The sequence below is a fragment of the Cottoperca gobio genome, chromosome 20, assembly GCF_900634415.1.
Source record: "Cottoperca gobio chromosome 20, fCotGob3.1, whole genome shotgun sequence".
In the NCBI taxonomy this organism is placed as follows: domain Eukaryota; kingdom Metazoa; phylum Chordata; class Actinopteri; order Perciformes; family Bovichtidae; genus Cottoperca; species Cottoperca gobio.
Genome location: NC_041374.1, coordinates 316,897 through 337,505, shown reverse-complemented (window position 1 = coordinate 337,505; position 20,609 = coordinate 316,897). Strand labels below are relative to the sequence as shown.

General features: G+C 40.3%; 1 protein-coding gene across 1 annotated transcript in view; it reads left to right on the top strand.

Moving 5' to 3' along the window:
* LOC115025543 (cadherin-18) overlaps window positions 1–20,609 on the top strand; it is a 72,179-nt gene that overhangs the window by 27,335 nt on the left and 24,235 nt on the right. The window contains exons 3-7 of the mRNA XM_029457878.1: window positions 287–581; window positions 3,757–3,876; window positions 13,521–13,688; window positions 14,852–15,039; window positions 15,512–15,765. Of these exons, the coding sequence (XP_029313738.1) occupies window positions 287–581; window positions 3,757–3,876; window positions 13,521–13,688; window positions 14,852–15,039; window positions 15,512–15,765 (1,025 nt within the window). The remainder of the gene's footprint in view (window positions 1–286; window positions 582–3,756; window positions 3,877–13,520; window positions 13,689–14,851; window positions 15,040–15,511; window positions 15,766–20,609) is intronic.

The window sequence follows — 20,609 nt, the reverse complement described above, 5'->3', positions numbered from 1 at the left end:
TGAGAAATGGAATCACAAATTCCAAGATCCTAAGCTAACGTCTCATTGGCTTGTGTTTGTCAGTCCAAAACCCAAAGACATTGCATGTACAGCGATACGAGACAGAGAAATACAGAACATCTCTGTACAGTGGTCCCTCTTCATGCCTTCCTCCATATCCTACAGCAGTGCACTGTGGCCTTTGAATCATTGTTTGAAACCGTGAATCAAGCACAACTCCAGGAAGTGATTTTGGCAAACTTTTATTCTCTGTATTCTCACACCCTGTCTCTGGTTTGCCTTACAGCTTCACTCTAACTCGGATAAAGGCGATGGATCCGTCAGGTACATTCTGAGCGGGGAAGGAGCTGGGACTATATTTATCATCGACGAAGTGACAGGGGATATTCATGCCACCAAAAGCCTGGATCGCGAAAGGAAAACACATTATGTCCTGCATGCACAAGCCTTGGACCGCAACACAGAGGAGGCGCTGGAACCAAAGTCAGAATTCATCATCAAAGTACAAGACATCAATGACAATGCACCCAAATTTCCAGATGGACCCTTTGCAGCGACGGTGCCTGAGATGTCTGAAGTGGGTGAGTAGTGCTACACAATAAACTGGACTTTCATATGATTGTCAGAAGCAGTACTTCTCTGTTTGAAAGAAGAAGAAACTGTCTGAACTTGAGTGATCTTTGTTGCCTTTTAAATATTGTGCCACAGACAAAACATTAATGGCAAGACCTTTGACTACGTTTTGTGTACGTATCAAATGTAGTCATGACAAAGTACTGCTCCAAGGAACGTATTAGTATGAGGAGCCGCGATTGCACATGTTATTACCCTGTGCACCATTCTGGTTTGTCCTCTCTGTGATAGTGTTCTCCAGAATGCTTGATCTTCTGTAAGCCAGCCGAGTCCTCTGTTTCATCTTTGTTTTCTGGTTGCTGCGATGGTTTCCCGGGTGGGCAGGTCTTTATAAAGTACTCAATAGTGCCTCCACAGCAATCCTCGACATCGAGACTATGGAGTCCTCCACATCAGAGGAAAGAAAATCCTCTATCCACCTCCTGTGAGACAGCCCAGCATCATGTGGCAAACATCTATTTTTTATTTCTTTATTGTACCGTTCTGTTTTTAGCACTTGTGAACAACACCAGTGGATTTTGCCTCTCAGCACAATAGCTCAAAAGTATAGTGGTCAAATGTTTCTCAGCACTCCTTCACAACATATGTAGGTTGTGGCCAAACATGAACGCCAAACTGCTGTCACGGCCATTTTCCTTCGAATGTACTTTAAGGTAGGGAAGTTGTGATGCTGACACTTTGTTGAAAAACATTCCATCTACATCTGTCTGTCTGCAATGATCCGTTACTATAAAGAAGCAGAACTACTTATTAAAAAATACCTCAAAGAGAAAAGGAACAGCTTCATCAGCTTCTTGCAGCGAGATGGAAAGATGGAAATGAGCAAAACCGATTAAATATGCAAACCCCAATAGACCTGTAGGCGCCCTCTTTATAAACAGTCAATAGCTCCCTGGTTGCAGTCATGAATATTCATGAGCAGATAGGCCTGACACGCATACAACTTTGCCACTCAGTATATTTGTTCCTAAATGGGATGTGTCAAGCACATGTGTTAATCTCTTCTGAGAGTGCACCACTGTATGTTCTGACACGTCGTATGTGGAATAATATTTATTGGCACGTACTGAATATTTAGTTTAAAGCTACCGAAAAGTTTCCGCCTTCGCTCCAAACTTCATCATCGGGTGCACACAAAGAATCAATCACCATTGATGACCCAAGGGAGGAAATCAAGGACTGTGAAGGGGGAAATAATTAGCCTTTTTTTCCCGCCCCCTCTTTTGCTCACGTCCATTAAAGTAATTCCTCTTTGGTTCAGCATCTGCGGCGTCAAATCGGCTGTAACAATCAACTGTCCTCACACTCCAGAGCACTAATCCCCCCAACATTTGTCAATACTGGTGCTCCCAAGTGCAGGAAGGGGCTGTCTGGGAGTGTGGCAACTAATTGGTTGCGATGTTCTTTTTCCCTGTCTAAATTGATTAGCTGGGCACATGCCAGGGAGTCCGACGTTTCATAGCTCCCATTCAAAGGTGCAATAACATTTTTTAGAGTGTTAGATGAAAGGAGTATCAACTACTGTATATCTCCCCGTAGAGAAGTTTGTAAATGGACATACTGGAGATGGTATCTCTGCATTTCCTGTCAACCGTTTCACTTCTGGGAACATCACTTGGTAATATTGCTTTCAAAACCCAGAGGCAGTTGCTTGTTTAGATGAGTAGTTTTAATTAAATGAGTGTTATTGGAACTAATGTACGGAAATTGAGCCGGATAGCACACTTGGGGTAACCGTCAAACCTTTACAGACGAAACAAAAGACATTCAGGGTTTCCTACAGGAGGACTGAACACGTACTTTTGATTTATTTCCCTCTACCTACTGGTGTTTTCAAAGTATGCTGCTATCCATCATAAAAGATCCATTTTAGTTTTTTCGATTCAGTTTCCATAACTGATGGCGGGCCTCTCTGAACACCCACCTGGTTGTGCATCGACAGATTCTATCCCATTAAGAGAACGTCTTACTTCAACACATTAAGTCTCAACCAACATCTTGCTAATTGCAGCTTTGTTACAGTACACGTCGAGTAAATGTGTTTTCTTTCATTCATGGAATTAGGGATGAACCGAGGCAAGACGAGGAGAACCTGGTGGTTGTAATCCACCTTCCGAGACCAACCTTGATCTTGATCTTGATCATTTGTCTTGTGGTCAAGGCAATCAGTCCAGGGAGGTCGGCAGAGATAGATGTATTAAAGGAGCTGATGAAAGTTGTTGAAAAATGTGAAACAGTATGTGACTGGGTTCATAATTGAAGCAAGTACAAATGTAACTTCTTTTCCTCTAAGTGTTCACTCCCTATTGTGTAGAATCAGACCTTTTTATGTTGCACTTATCACTTTAACAGCTTCAAAGTATAGTACTTGAACACATTGAAGTGTATTGTGAGCAATTGAAGGCACATTGTAAAGTCTTTTAAGAGCATAATCAGTCAGGAAATGTAATGATAAAGTTATACAGAGCATTTTCTTTACTTAAGCCATTAACACAGAACAATTCAAGGTTCATCAATTACATTATGTACTAACTAATAAGTTTTCCCGGACAGATGATTTGGAACCGACTCGGCTTCCAAAGCAATCCCAGAATTGATTAAGTCCAGATAATCAAAGTATCCAGGCGCACTGTGGAGAACATGGCTCATTATTTCCCTCTGATCCTTCAGGTTTCCAAAATTCATATCAGTTTGATTTAGTTTTAGGAAAAAACAAGTGTGCAGAATATGTACAGGTTGTCCAGCTCATATGTCTGCTAACACAATCATACTGCGGTAAGATAATCAGCATCGTGTACGCCTGTAGAGCAATTACAATGGACTCATCATGCAATCATCCCACGCGGTCTGCTTTCTAATCGAGCAGGTTCAGAGTGCATGGCTGGAGAGCCCAAACACAGGACTGTTGGTGTGACGTCACAAGACAACCTTGACTTATTTTAACTTACCTATGATCTTCTTTCTAAACATAAACAAGTCTTTTTATTGCTTTATTTGGTTTTGTTTCAAACCGTAATCCTGAAGACAGTACATTTGTAGTTTAGTTGTGTGGGGATGTTATTTAGTAGGAGACAGGGTTTTAAAAAAATGCCAGGAAATAAGCATCCTGTCTTCTTTCCTCAGGGACTTCTGTAATGCAAGTGACAGCGTCTGATGCCGACGACCCCACCTATGGAAACAGTGCCAGGATAGTCTACAGTATTCTACAAGGACAGCCATATTTCTCCATCGACCCCAAAACAGGTGAGCTTTACCTGCATGCTTAAACAAAGTGAGCACTCATGCTCTTGCAAGCATTGGTAACTGTAACTATAAATAGAGTAATTACTTTGTTCTTCTATTGTTGGTCTTCTAAAGTGACGCGTGTATCATGCTGTGAAATATGTTTTCCATGTGCTTCTTTCACTGGACATCCTGTTCTGTTATTGCAGCACGTCTGACATCATAAAAGCTTAAGCAGCCGCAGTAGCGTTATGGACTACTCATACGACTGCTATATTGTTGAACACGCAATCTGCTCTTTGTGGACCACTAACTCCTCAGGGGTCAAAGAAGACATTTGTGGAGATGCCTCCGGAAAGCCATTGTTTTTAAAGTTCATCTATTGTGTGAGAGGCCACTGCTGTAATCTATTAAATGTTTATAAAGCATCTAAAGTGCAAGGCATATAACTTTTATATGATGTGTTGTTCTGAGTGTGTGCATGTCTGTTTGTTTCAGATCTCCCTTTATCTCACAAAGAGTTTGTGTGTGTGTGTGTGTGTGTGTGTGTGTGTGTGTGTGTGTGTGTGTGTGTTTGTGTGAAGTCTCTGCTGCTGCCGCTGCTGATGGTTAACCTGAACAATCCACTTGTATGAATTGATTCATTGCTTTGTGGAACAACGATTGGCCCCTCTGAGACTATACCGCCCATGTAAAACATGAATTCTTTGCTGAATGAGCAACACAAATGAATTGCTGAATATTTTGAGTTGGCCTCGAGGGAGAAGGCAGTGGGGATTGATGGAGCAATTTCATAGCGGTGTGGTGAGGCAGAAGCCAATTTTTGAATGGAAACTGGGCTTTCTCACGAAACGCCACACATTCTGTTCCATCAACTCGACGTTGTTTGAGTTGACATTTATTTGATACCACATGTTCACCGTAAAAGAAAATGATTATTCTGCAGTAATTTTCGATCCGTTTTCACATGCAGTTTGCTTTTGGACACATCAGACGGCTTGTTTTCCTTCAGCTGACTCTGCATCTTGTCTGCTTTGTAATTCAGTGTGCGGCATGCGGAGGAGTAGGCCGGTGATCGAAGGCCCCGCCAGCTGCACTCTCTGTATTCCACCCATGTATTAATGTATACAAGTCGGCCGTTGTTTCTGCCACCGGCAAACCAGCCTCCTCCCTCAAATTAGGACAAGGAACTCCAGCGGTCAGTGGATCACGTGCACATGGAGGAAGCTGCACTTGCATGTGATCCTTAATATGCTAAGTCTTAACGCAGTGTTGTTGGCCTGCTGCCACATCTGAGCCCCACACTGGGGAACTGAAGCTGCTCCTGCATCTGTCTCACAGTATTAGCTTGCTTACACCTCCCTATATCCACATTTTACCTGGCTCCCACGCGCCTGAACTGCAGGGACACCATCTTGGGGAATTCATGTATTATTAGCAGGATTAAACACACACACACACACACACACGGAGGAATCGACCTCTTCCCATTTGACATTGGTGTGGCGGCCTGATACAACACTGACATATTTTACAAGATGCCCGTGAGTTAGATGGAAAGATCGTTTGAGGACAGATGATAGAGATAGCGTTTGTCCTGCACATATGGTGCTGAAGGAATCCCCAAAGGATCGTCTCAGACTTGACCCAAATCCTCAGCAAGCAACACAGGAACAGTTTCACCTGTTTCTTCTCTCTAAGTGCTTTTGACGACATAATCTCAAACCCACCGTCGGCCAAAATGACCGGCCTGTCCGACATATTGACCGCAGTTAAAGTTTAACTCACTTTTTAACCTCAGAACTGGACGTGAGATATATAACAGGCTAAATATTGTACAATGATGTCCTCGATCAAACATCTGCAGGTAATAGGTAATGTATTTATGCCATACATCCATGGCTGTGTGTTTATGTTGAAATATAATGCATAAAATAAACATATTAAAGTTATCTTTCAAAACAAAATCAGACGTCAGCAGTCCATGACCTGCTGATCCTGGAGATCCACATCATAAGATTATTATTAGATTGTACATGTTTAATCATCACATATGATTAACTATGCCAAGGCTTGTGCCGACAGGTGACGAGCAACGATTGCTGGCGTTCTCAAAGTAACCACGATTGGACGATATGAAAATAGAAACGATCGCCCGACCCCAATATCTTCATCTCGCCTCGCCTCGCCTCGCACCAGACACCCAACCACCACGACTCTAAACTATTAGAACCAAAGCAGAGGACATTCTGCATCTTCAGATTACTGCCAGACGTGCTCATAGCTCTGCACAACATAACACTGAGTTCATATTTCTTAACCGACTAATTAACTCAGGGAACAACATTAAGGCAGCTGCTAGTCTCCGCTGGAAGTAAGATTCAATCATGGATGTAAAATTGTAATTGATGCATCTATGGTGGTGTCATGCAGCATGCATACTCGGAGAGATAGGAATTTAGGATTAGATTTACTTGGCTGAAGAAATAAATGAGCATGACACAGACTTTGTGAATACAGAAATATAAGTGATACAGCTGATAATGGATAGCCTGAGGGGCAACATGTGGGCAGAAGAAAACAAATGTGGCAGCTTCGCACTGCAATTTGACTTTCCAAAATACTTAGTGTGGCCTCGCAGTTCTTTGTCATGAATAATGTTCAGCTGAGTTGTCTGCAAGTATTTGTGATTGACATTTGGATGTCAATATGAGGTGCAGTATATAATCATTTATATTATGCGGCTACTGGTCTTGTTGGTTCAATTCATGAAAAAGAAACAAAACAATTCTAAAATGGAAATAGTTTGTCAGAAATCACACACTATGTATGCCACATGATAAAGATTAAAACATTAAAAATACCAACGCATTGTTCAAACCTCCTAGACTTTGTGCAGATTCTAAATTAGAGGGTGCCCATAGAATTATATGAAGCGCAGTGGAATGTGATTTAGAAGTGTGTCGACATTATCCACTTTGCAGGTTTGCAGGTTTTCCATCAAACTGCACAATCCAGCAACAAAGGCCTCTGGTCATCACACAGCTTCACCGGTGATATCACCACATGCAGTGCCATCTCCTGCACTCCCTTTATACCCACTTACTGCATGTGGATGCTGTTTACAAGCAGGTCCAGTTTTTTTACATTCAATCCCGAATAAACTGGAATTCATTTGGGATTTCCTAGAAATAGATTTCAAGGAAGAGGTTTGGGGAAATGTGCTTATTTGTTTTGTTGCATAGAGTTAGGAATATTAATACCACGCTCATGTCTGCACACTAACTACGAAGGTAGAGCCAGTCAACTATAAGCTTAGCCAAGCAGAAAGACTTGAAGCCGGTGGAAACAGCTTGCCTTGCTTTGTCCAAAGTAAAAAATCATCTACCAGCTAAGAGTCTATAAATCTCCTCAGCTCACTTTGCACAAAAGTGTATTTCCCAAAATGTCAAATTTCACAAAGAAGCTGAAAGTCTCGATTTTCAACAAGAGCTACAAATCCTGGCGATGTGTCCTTAATAAGAAGGACCCTGGATCCCCTACCTGCTGCTAATGTTGGGACCTTTCTGGGGATTTTGGTCAATAACAAGGACGGCCACGTATTAGATGGACAAACAGCCATTAATGTAAAATCCCAGAGGACACGAGTGAGAAATGTCGCCTGGATGTACGTTTGAAAGGTTCACTCTGGCCCTTACAATATTATCTAAGCAGCCTAGTTAGACATGACATGCTGACTGTGTTATGAGCATTCTCTTTAATGGATTTATTTGATTACATGGTTTGCAAATCTCTAAAGTGCAAGCTGGCAGGAGGCTTTTCATATCTCAGCAAAACTACATCTTTGATGGTGTCTGCATTTATCCTTTTTATAGTCGGGTCATAACTCCTGTCTCTACCATCACTATCGTGCATCTGTCACTTAGGCGCAGAGACATCAGGTTGTTCCGTAGTGGAATGATCCCCCCCTCCCCTAACCCCACCTCCCATCTGTACTCGCTCACACACACATGCAAAGACACACCACACTGCAGAACCCCGAAGTCCCTTTTGCATTCTAAATAGGCTAATTTCTCTGCTGATCTGGGATTTGAGAGTGTTCGAGTTTACTGAAGGAGCTGACACAGATCACAACGTTTTTGCAGTTCATGGATTAAGTGTTACCTCTGGTTAAATCAAGGGAACTTGGCTTCATGTAGTCTTGAGCAGTACAGCCAATTATTCTCAATCAGATACATAATCCAATATACACTCTTTGGAAAGTAAGAAGAAGAGGTGTGCTATTATGATTTCCATGATTTTTATATCTGCTTCTGTTGGTGTTATCTACCTTTTCTTCAGAAATGCTGTTGGGAGTGCAGACTCACAGGGATAACATTGTATTGGATGAGCCAAAAACCAAGATTCCTGAAGCTGAAGATTGAAGAGCGCTTTAGTAATCTCCTATAATCCTTTTTGTTCACCCAGGAGATTGTCCTCCTTTAGAAGTTTCCAGCCTGACAAAGAGCTGGATAGTGTGATGGTATCAACTCTAATAGACTGGGGAGGTTGAGGAAAAGGCTAGCCACCTCACTGTGTCAAACGGGTCCAGGTTCAAGGAAGTCAGCTCTTTCTCAATTATTTTCTAAATTGTTTTCTAAATTAGCTGACAACTTCCATAGAGATTTAGCGGAGAGCGTCTGAGGTGTTACGGCCCAGAAATGGTCAAGAGAGGGAGTTCAGGGGTGTGATCCTCATGGCAGACACACCTGTCACATACTTGCATGAATGCAGTTCAGTGGTGTTACGTTGGTTATGTCGTGGACATTTATGGCTCACAACATTGTGGTATGAAACAGAGAGGAATCAATAAAGCACAGACACAAATATAGTTGATTAATTATCATTTTGTTGTACAACAAACAATAATAATGAGAACACTACCTGCTTCCAAGCACAACCGCGTAGTGTTCCAACTCATGAAGAGACTCTAGCCCTTATATGTGAGTTCTTAATGAACACACACACCTTGTCTCCCAAGCATACGTTGAGGCACATATGATCATGGCACCAACATAATCTAAAACAGAAGGTCACTTCCTCATGATCATTAACGGGTTCCCTTAACTTCTTTAGAGCATGGAGTCCATGTCAGTCATGTCAAATGATGCACATATGGCAGGGGTCATACTCAGGCTACATAGGTCATACATTGCAAACTTAATAAATAAGACATTGTTCATTGATTATCTTAACAGTTATGTATGCATTGCATCACCTGTGAACGTGTTCCTCGGCGGTCACGTCTCGCTTCTTGTTGATTGTCGTCTTTGTTTTTCAAAGGTCCAAAACATCAGAGCCTTTGTTTGCTTGATGACAAATGCCTCACAATAGATAATCCTCACTTGTGTGGACAACAGTGGAATTCCCCAAGCCAAAAAATGAAACGTGTGTGTGAGTGTGTGTGCTCATTGTTCCTAAACCCACTGCCGTGAAATATTGCTCAGGAGCGATGCGCCTTCATGAGTACAGAGGTAATAAGAGACTTGAAAGGTCAGATCGTCTGTCTTGGTGTTGTTTTAATGGAAAGTGTAGCCATTTGCAAAGGTCTGTATGTCTCAAGGACCCCAGGTTAAGTAATGCTAAGACTCAAGTAAATAACAAAGTACTTCCAATAGAGTTTGCAGAGCTTGCATCATTACAGGAAAGTGGCTGCGAGCACTTTGATTAGTTTAGAAAGAAAGAAAAGTAGCGCTGAGATCTGATATTTGAAAATAACAGCACAATGACGACTTCTGATTCTGGAAAATATTTCATTACATGCAATGCTTCCAGTGCATTTGTGATAAGCCACTGTTGTAGGTTACAATACAAATCGTTCTGATTATTTGTATAAACTGATGATCGAAGCTGTGTTACTTTCTATTGAAATGCAAAATGTAAACCTCTTCTATTTTGTCTATTATCAAGACATTGCTTTTATCATTTAGTTTTCCCTGCAACAAGACAGAGTTTCAGAGTATCCATACCGTTGATGTTTATTAATATATTAAGGGTTTCACATAACAGTCAACTCGTCGACACCGTGCCCCGCTCATCTGTGCTTTTAGCAGCGTGCAGTAATAAAGCCGCTTCTGAGACGGCCTTCTAACCTGTTGAAGATATATTTTTTGGAACAATCATTTTCTAAGTCAGACCATGTGAAATAAACATAATGGAAGGAGCCGAGAGAAGGAAAGAGTCCCGCCATCCCTGCAGGAAAGCAGACATGTTGTTTCTTCGGCTCAGACGAGCTGCTGGGGGTTTACAGCCTCTCCAATCGAGGAGTCTACTAATTTACCAAAATCCCGCCTACATTAGGTACTAAACCTTTACTGGTTATATTTGAGACCTTTTTGTCACGAATCAATGAAAAAAACCATGATATATCTCCACTAGCTGACTACTTTTTGGGAGTGATCACCTGACTAAAAGGCAGCAGTCTTGCCCTACGACATATCGGGATCTTTTCTGCGAGTACCTTTTAACTCGTAGTTCTGGCATTTCCAGCAGGCAGGGCAGCATGTTAATCTGTCCCATCAGCGCGGGCAGAGTTCACACAGAGCACTGTCTGTCACTGTCTGCTTAGCTTTTGAAAGGCTGAATGTACCAAAGTATAATTCACCACCAACTCACAGGTCAGTCGGCTCCCATTTAATTATGCTAATCATTCAACTAGATATATAACAATATATAACTGCTGCGATTACTTTTAAATCATCTATTATTGTAAAATGGAAGAATGAAATGAATAAATGGGAACTACATGCTAATGCAGCTATTATAAAATAGTGTTATATAGTGTCAGAGAATAATCTACCTGGCAGTGAAAGTAAATGTGTTTGCTTTTATATCCCTGAGTACAAAGCCGTCTAGCGTGCTGCCCCACTTAAAGGTTGTTCTTCTGCAAGCAGAACTAATACACATGAAATGACGGCACACGAGTAGGAGACGCTGTCAGAGAACATAAAACAAGCAATATGTTTGAAAGAACCTTACAAAAAAGTGGCTGAATCTTGTTTTACTTTATCTCCCAACATCCAACAAGTAGCGTTTCTGCGTCGCTTTAGAGGGGAATATGAGGACACGCAGTACACTGACCATGTTTATTTAAAAACTCTGTTTTCACCAGTCAACTGATTCTGTCTTTTTCATGGAAAAGGTCTAGAAGCATGAGCCACTAGAGAAATAGGAACAAGAGGAATCAATAGGTTAGAGTTTATCCTCACCACTGTGGAGACTGTTCTCAGCTCATTCAGAGCTCATCTTTAGATTTTTAAAGGTTGCATTGTGGAGATTTACAAAATCATCAGGTCAACTCTCAAATACAATTTTCAGCAGAACACTGACTTCCTGTGCAATAACTTTTGCACATATAACTTTTCTTTCATCTATAATCCCTATGACAGTTATATATTACTATTCCATGCTGGGCTATCATGCTAAATGTAATATCATTGATTCACTACTGATGAGTTCAGGTTCACATGTAGTGTATGGGACCTCCGCCACAGCTCAGCGTGACAGATGATGTGTGACCTAAGATCCCCTGGATGTTAATACTGTTGGCTGCTTTGCTCCTTGACCCACTTTTAATGATTATTCTGCTTTAGGCGAGTGGATTAGTTTCTGTCTATAGAGTCTTCCAGAAAGAAAGAGGAAATTGACCTATTGTATAACAGAGCTATAGTTGCTTCTTTGGTTAACTTAGGAAAACCATAAAACGGCATTAATGTTCAGGTTCTCCAAAAGGATCTTTTTGTGTAATTCAATCCGTTAAGAGTTGATCTGAAAACGGAGCATTAGCAGAATATCTGGTAGAGATGATCATTTACTAAATCATGTGAGTCAGTTAACGATGTACTGCAAATGCATTTGAAGAAATACAGTTAAACTGCATTTTTCATATTTTGTCCAATACAGTTTTTACACCAAACAATGTGAAATGACCTACTTAAAAGGGCTGTAAATGCCATAATAACTCATATATACTTCAGGGATTTTAAAGACATTACCATAACTGTAAGGAGAAGACAAGTTAGTCATTTAATGGAGGGCAGGTTGTGTACAGTCTAGGACTTACAGCCCTAACGGCCCAGGGTTAACCGTTAGCTTGTTAGCTTGTTAGCTTGTTAGCTAGTTAGCTAGTTAGCTAGTTAGCTTGTTAGCTAGTTCCAAATGCATAGTATGTGGATGTTATGGACACAAGAAATGCCCGGATGTTTACTACTTTAGCACAAAGGTACGAATATGAGAAGTGAGCTTACTGCATATAGTCAACTGCCCCACAATGCATTGCATTTGGGTGCTTAATAGGCAGTATGCAGTGATTGACTATGTATGCAGTATGTTAGTATGTGATTTTAAACACAAGTGCTGTGACAGCACCTGCCTAATGTGATATATATTCTAGCACTTTTCTTTCACTTTGTTACTGACTTTGAAAAGAATTGAGTCAGAACAGGTGGATAATAATAATCTTTTGCCTACCAAGACAAAATCAGCCATGTTTGTGAACAATTTATTCATCTTGCTTCCAGCATAGAATGAAAATAAGCAGTGGAGTATGAATGCACCATTCACACATGGTGTAAATAATGGTCAAAATAATAGGTTTTCACCTGTCTTCAAAGATGTGACTGATGCCTTGGTTCATTCTCTAAATGTATTCTATCAAACGCCTCCTGTTGTTGTGATTTCCACTCACAACATGACGCAACAGCAGTCCATTTATACCGTCATGATCAACACTGTTCCATTTCCTCCCAGGTCTCACTGCTCCAGGTCAGCCGTTGTGCATTATTGCAGGGTTCACAAGTTCACAAGAACATGAGTTCAATGGTTGCCAGAGGGTTTTGTCTCTGGGGAAAAGCAAGATTTAGAATGAACACTGATGTAACTGGGGGAACATATTGAATCAGGCTCCATGTGGTGATGTGGTTTCCAAGCTAAGATGGCGAATTAACCCTCCAGCGGCGATTTTAGACGACACACCAAAAGCTAATGTAGACGAACGGACATGTTAAGACGTCACACAAAGACAAATATACGTGCAAGAAATGCAGCTATTATATCCCATAAATAACCGACACAAAGAAAATACTCTGCCTGACTTTTTGGCTTGTTATTGTGTTGCAATTTACCTGTGTACAGTTTCTCTGGAGTGGCCAGAGGTGCAGTCATATATCACTAAGTTAGCATTGTGAAAGTTCATGGTTGTGTTATTGTAGTAATAAATGTGATTGAGGGGTTGCCTTAGAAAGTTACATTCTGCCCCGATCCAAGGTTGCATAGTCATTTCATATATAATGAAAAGTGGGGAAAGGCTAACCTTGACAATGAGAGACCGCGAGAATCAAAGATTAAAGAAGTTTGATGGTGTTAGTCTTTAAGGGAAAGTGGTGCTGGATGAGTAGTCCATAACTGAGAGAGGTTTTGTTGGAGAACATATTAGGAAAAGGACAGAAACAGTGTTATCTTCAGTGATTTCTTCTTAGTGTAAAAAAGCCTATTTTCTTTTCTGTTTCTCCAGTGCCTTGTTATTTTATTCTCAAAATACCCAACTATATACTCGCTGGGCTGCAAACTAAAGTCTAGTGCCAAAAGAGAAGTCGTCCTAATTCTTGTTTTTTTCCCACCCCCTGCAGGAATCATCCGGACTGCCTTATCGGAAATGGACCGGGAAGCCAGAGAACACTACACCGTTGTAATCCAAGCCAAAGACATGGCAGGCCAGGTTGGAGGCCTGTCAGGCTCCACCACCATCAACATCACTCTGACGGACGTCAACGACAACCCGCCCATGTTTCCCCAAAGTGTGTATACATCGACAGTCCAGATAAGAACATACAGGCGGGAGTTTGCAACAAAGAAACAACAGTTAAAAGAGTAATGATGAGGTTGGGAAGACCCTACATTGTCTTTGGCCATATACTATTTAAAAACCCTTCGAAAAACTCTGCCTTCTGGCGTCTTTGCTCGTTAACTAGCCAGAAGGATAATTTAGTAAAATAACCAATGTAATGCTCATTTGTTATGACTAACCTGAATACATAGTTTATATTACATTAAATGGCCAAACTGGGCCTGGAAATCTTATCGGCTTGTTCTCAGCCAGTTTAGCCTTGAGCAGAAGACCTCCACCACAGATGCCCGGGGCAGCTACATTATCTGTAAATCATTTCTAAAAAGAGCACAGTACTGTATTTCCCTCGTGGAAGTGGAAAGCTAGCAGCAAGTGGATGTAAGATTGCTATTTTTAAAATAATTTACACATGAAAGACGATTATCCTTTACAGTGTCTTTGCTGCTTTAATTAAAAGAGGAAACGTCAACATTTCAGTTTTTTGCTGGGATTCTTTTAATTATATATTTTTCACGCATGCATGATTAACCATATATCAATTGTCGAGGGTTTAGAGAGCACAATATGGGTTATTGAGGCTTCCCCTCATAGACCTATTCAGCATTCCTCACTATGAAGTATTATACTTCATTATTGTGAGTCAGTAGTCTAATATTGTAGTTAAATGTTCCATGATTAGCTAACATCCATCAAAGCCCTCTTGTTTTGCCGTCTGAATATTTTCTATTTTAATGATAATTTTAAGTAATGACAAAGTTGGGATTTGTTGTCTTTCAAAGTGCCTCATCGAGCACAACCTCCTCCGGCTAGGAGTTTTTCTTTTGCAGTGAAAACTATTTCAAAAGCATCAACTTTGTCTGAATAATCATCTGCCTTGGAGTTTGATCTGCGTCACTGCAGTGCCATGAACCTCAGCGAAGCATTTAATGTCAATTGTGGCACCGCAGATAACGTTTAATGACGTTCCCTCGGGGACAAATGGTGACAGAATCAAATTGCTTAGCTAAGCCCTTTTTAGGATAACACTCAGACGACGATGTGTGACAGGTCAGCTTCTGTTTTAACTGTGTTTTTGCTGTCTCTAAGAGATTACACATTAATGTTCCTCCACAGAAAATTACCAGCTGTACGTCCCTGAATCAGCTCAAGTAGGGAAACCGGTGGGGAAGATCAAAGCCAACGATGAGGACCTTGGCATCAATGCAGACATCAAGTACAGCATCATTAACTCAGAGGGGGCCAACACGTTCTCCATATCCACCGAAAGGGACACACGAGAGGGGATCATAAGCCTCAAAAAGGTAAGAACTTGCTGTCTACAAAACATAAAGGAGATCTTTCAGAGGCTGCAGAGAGTGCTAAAGGTCACTATAAGTAAAGCACCACTCCAATAAAAGAGGAGTAGAAGAAGAACAGCAGTTGTTTCCAAAAACTCAACACAAATCAGCTTTGTCAGGTTTATGAATATAGACTCTTACAATGTCTTGTGTAGAAGTGTTGAATTTAAATCAAATCGTTCTAACTTTCTAGATGTAGCTAAAAAAATGATGCACTGAAATTGGACTACGCATTTTGCATTAAACGGATTGTGCTCAGCCATCTAACTTATTATTTAATTACATCTGATTTAATTTACTTTTTGTCACTTGATAGATAAAGTGTAACTACTTTGCACTTCAAGTGTGCTAATTGTGTGTGTGTGTGTGTGTGTGTGTGTGTGTGTGTGTGTGTGTGTGTGTGTGTGTGTGTGTGTGTGTGTGTGTGTGTGAACAGCCTCTGAACTACGAGAGAAAGAAGGGCTACACTCTCCACATTGAGGGGACGAACACACACATGGATCCTCGTTTTTCCTATCTTGGTTCTTTCAAAGACACTGCCACCCTTAAAATCACAGTCGGGGACGTGGACGAAGCCCCCGTCTTCTCTATAGATCATTACATCATGGATGTGTATGAGAACTCACCGAGTGGCACAGAGGTGGGCATCGTAATGGCTCGAGATCCTGACAGCAGGAACAGTCCCGTCAGGTAAGACTCTTCAACTGCAACATATACAATCTGCACAAATGATTGCAAAGTAGTCAGAGGCAGAGCCAGAGACTCTTATTAGTTGTGCATCGTTGGATATAATTGAAGATCTACATTTTTTTTGTCAAGAAATATCAGACAAGGCCACTGCAAAGGGTAAGAGAGGAGGTTGTTAATATTATGAGGCTTATTTAGAGGCTCAGTGCTCCTTCAGATGTGACCGGCAGCCAATGGAACTATGTCACTTTGTTAACTAATTGGCTGTCAAAAACGTAATATTTTTTTTAAACATACCAGTCTTTGCCAGAGGGACTTTTAGAAACGTACAAAAAGGCTGGTTACCATATCTGTTTGGATACGCTTAGGTGGTAAAGCCCACATTTGAGAGTCCAAATGGTCATCAGGAGTTCTGTGCTTGTTTATTCATTTTGTGATCAGACTTTACCACTGAGATATGTTTTGCTGCAAAATAAACTGAGGTGCTTTAGATTCGTCCCTCGAGGTTCAAGTCAACTAATAAGATTATTTCTGCCTCCAAGAAATGGTTGTCTAACTAAAACTCCAATTTGCATGTCATATCTCTGCCCCATATTAGTGCAGCATTTGAAGCTATGACTTGCACACGTGTCAATATGCACTTTTGATTTGTGATGCACGTTCATCATATGCAGCAATATGCAGAGTGAATCTGCCTCATTCTTTGGCATCATCTGATAGATAGTTATTATGTCTGCAAGTCTGTGAAGTTACCCGAGGCAATACATTTGCCTAGCACATTTGTATGCACTCTAAACACATGCTTGTGAACTTTTGGAAGAAAGATTGATATTAGCCTCAGGCAGTGGACTAATCCCAGGTTTTCGCTGTGCACAGGTGCCTCACTTCATAACATTACACGAACGCTACTCTGCACAGCTTGTGTTAATTTGAATTCCCCCTATAGCCTCGACGTAAATGCTGGAGTAGCTGTAAACATGGAACTCCTCATGAGATACATTTTTGCTGATATCAATAACAAGTAATTATCTGTTATTAGGCCACAGTTCAAAGCCTTGCCATAGGCTGCAGAGCCGGAGGTTTCTAAACAGAAATAACCCCTGTGTGTCTCTGCTGTCCTTAAAGTACAAAAATGTCCCGGTCAAAAAACTGCCATAAAATTATATATTTATATTATTTTCCATAAATTCCCCTTAGCAACTTTATTTCTTATCATAACTAACAAATATTCACACATTTTCTGAATTTTAACCCTTACAATGTCAGTTTGCTAACATTATGCCACACGCTATTTAATGAAAAAAAACATATATATATATTTTCTGTATAAAAACTGCTTAGGAGAATTCTTGTTTCCACAGAATTAGTTATGTCTGACAAGCAGCATAATTGATTTTGATGCATCGTATCAAAAACTGCAGTTCTCCATAATACAGCAGCAATGCCCCTAGTGGAAACCAGGAACATTGCATGCAATTTCCACAATCTGGTGGGAAATAGTCAAAAGCTTCTTGAAAGCCTGATACAATAAAATGAATAGTTTGTTGCCGTAAAGGATCAAAAATGTTGGTTTAAATGGGTTCCAATTTGGACATTTTTGTCCTTAAAGGTCTGAGTGTCTATATTTTGGATACACACTTTATTGTAGACTTATTATAGAAGCTGAAGTTGAACTTCCAAAAAAAGAAGATTCACACCCTTGCCTACATGTATTCCTTCTGCATTAACGCATCCAAAACATTAATAATGTGATGCATAAAGGTTAAGCTCTGCACGTTATGCCCATACTACTGTCCTCCCTATATTAGCGAGGTGATCTTTGCGGTTCTTCATGTATGATGTTCAATTTCAAATGTGAGGAAGGCACGGGGTGAATCTGAAGACTTTGCGTAGGATTTGTTGTAAACAAGAAGGTCATCTACATATGAAAGAGTCTCCTTGCTCTCCGTGTGGGATACCTTGTCCTCGGCCATCCCGACAGCACATCACTCCCAATGTGCAGCACGTAAACACAAAGGCATTGGAAGGTGTTTCCATGACAGCCACTTGAACCCAGAAAGAAAAGATAAACAACTGTGCTCCCTGTGTTGGTATCAGAACGCAGCAGCGATCAGCGTGTGGCTCTCTTTGATCATCAGAAGTCTTGCCAATGCAGGCAATGAAATAAACATGTTATTGATGTGACATTTCTAATATTGGTCTGAAAAATTGACATCTAAATATCCAAACAAAGTCTTGATGGCTCATTACCTCTGGTTGCTCTTATACATTATCATAATGAGAGCAGTTGTGAGGCCTGGTTTCTCTGAAGCACCGCATGGACTCGTCAGCCTCGTCTTCAGCTTGTGTTAACTCACATGTTCAGTGGAAACAGCTGGGATTAGTCAATGGACGACCAATCCTCATTTACAATGACGACCCGGCCACGAGGCAGCGACAGAAGGCAAGTCGTTACAAAACATTAAAACATCCGGCTAGTGAAATAAACAACATTAGACAACATTAAAACATCACAACATACATACACAGTATATACAACAACAATAGAGATGTACTGTGTTCCAGAGAAGTCGAAAGCAGGGGATCAATGAATTTGTTGGAACGTTACTGTTGAGATGTTGAGAGCAGAGAGGGGAAGGGCTTTTGTCGACTGCTATGGAGCGATAGCTCGAGAGCACAGGTGATGAGTGTTTGCACATGACATCTGGAGGAATCTACAGATTAAGTCTCCACGATCCAGGATTGGGAGAATTGTCGTTTTAACCAACGCACGCTTTGCAGAGACAATTATTTCTCTAACTTTGGAGAGCAGTGTGTTGATGTGCATTTGAAAGGAGACTGAAATATAAAATGATGAAAGTCGTGAGTTTTGAATGGAAATGCCAGGGAAGGCTACAAAACCTTGATTCCCGAGGATATGTATTGTTTTTCTCATCGAGCGCCAACATGCTAACTTTACTACATCTGAGGTTTAAACATGCTTCTCCAGGCTGCACAGAGTGAACCTGTACAGGTGTCTTGTATACTTGTACAGCATGTGTCTTGTACACTTGTACAACATGTGTCTTGTATACTTGTACAACATGTGTCTTGTATACTTGTACAGCATGTGTATTGTACACTTGTACAACATGTGTCTTGTATACTTGTACAACATGTGTCTTGTATACTTGTACAACATGTGTCTTGTATACTTGTACACCATGTGTCTTGTACACTTGTACAACATGTGTCTTGTATACTTGTACACCATGTGTCTTGTATACTTGTACAACATGTGTCTTGTATACTTGTACAACATGTGTCTTGTATACTTGTACTTGTACACTTGTACAACATGTGTCTTGTATACTTGTACACCATGTGTCTTGTATACTTGTACAACATGTGTCTTGTATACTTGTACAACATGTTTCTTGTATACTTGTACAACATGTGTCTTGTATACTTGTACTTGTACAACATGTGTCTTGTATACTTGTACACCATGTGTCTTGTATACTTGTACACCATGTGTCTTGTACACTTGTACAACATGTGTCTTGTATACTTGTACACCATGTGTCTTGTATACTTGTACACCATGTGTCTTGTATACTTGTACAACATGTGTCTTGTATACTTGTACAACATGTCTTGTATACTTGTACAACATGTCTTGTATACTTGTACACCATGTCTTGTATACTTGTACAACATGTGTCTTGTATACTTGTACACCATGTGTCTTGTATACTTGTACAACATGTGTCTTGTATACTTGTACTTGTACACTTGTACAACATGTGTCTTGTATACTTGTACAACATGTCTTGTATACTTGTACAACATGTCTTGTATACTTGTACAACATGTCTTGTATACTTGTACACCATGTCTTGTATACTTGTACAACATGTCTTGTATACTTGTACACCATGTCTTGTATACTTGTACAACATGTCTTGTATACTTGTACAGCATGTGTCTTGTATACTTGTACAACATGTGTCTTGTATACTTGTACACTTGTACAACATGTGTCTTGTATACTTGTACAACATGTGTCTTGTATACTTGTACAACATGTCTTGTATACTTGTACAACATGTGTCTTGTATACTTGTACACCATGTCTTGTATACTTGTACAACATGTCTTGTATACTTGTACACCATGTCTTGTATACTTGTACAACATGTCTTGTATACTTGTACAGCATGTGTCTTGTATACTTGAACAACATGTGTCTTGTATACTTGAACAACATGTGTCTTGTATACTTGTACAACATGTCTTGTATACTTGTACACCATGTCTTGTATACTTGTACAACATGTCTTGTATACTTGTACAACATGTCTTGTATACTTGTACAACATGTGTCTTGTATACTTGTACAGCATGTGTCTTGTATACTTGTACACCATGTCTTGTATACTTGTACAACATGTCTTGTATACTTGTACAACATGTGTCTTGTATACTTGTACAACATGTCTTGTATACTTGTACACCATGTCTTGTATACTTGTACAACATGTGTCTTGTATACTTGTACAACATGTCTTGTATACTTGTACAACATGTCTTGTATACTTGTACAACATGTGTCTTGTATACTTGTACAGCATGTGTCTTGTATACTTGTACACCATGTCTTGTATACTTGTACAACATGTCTTGTATACTTGTACAACATGTGTCTTGTATACTTGTACAACATGTCTTGTATACTTGTACACCATGTCTTGTATACTTGTACAACATGTGTCTTGTATACTTGTACAACATGTCTTGTATACTTGTACAACATGTCTTGTATACTTGTACAACATGTGTCTTGTATACTTGTACAGCATGTGTCT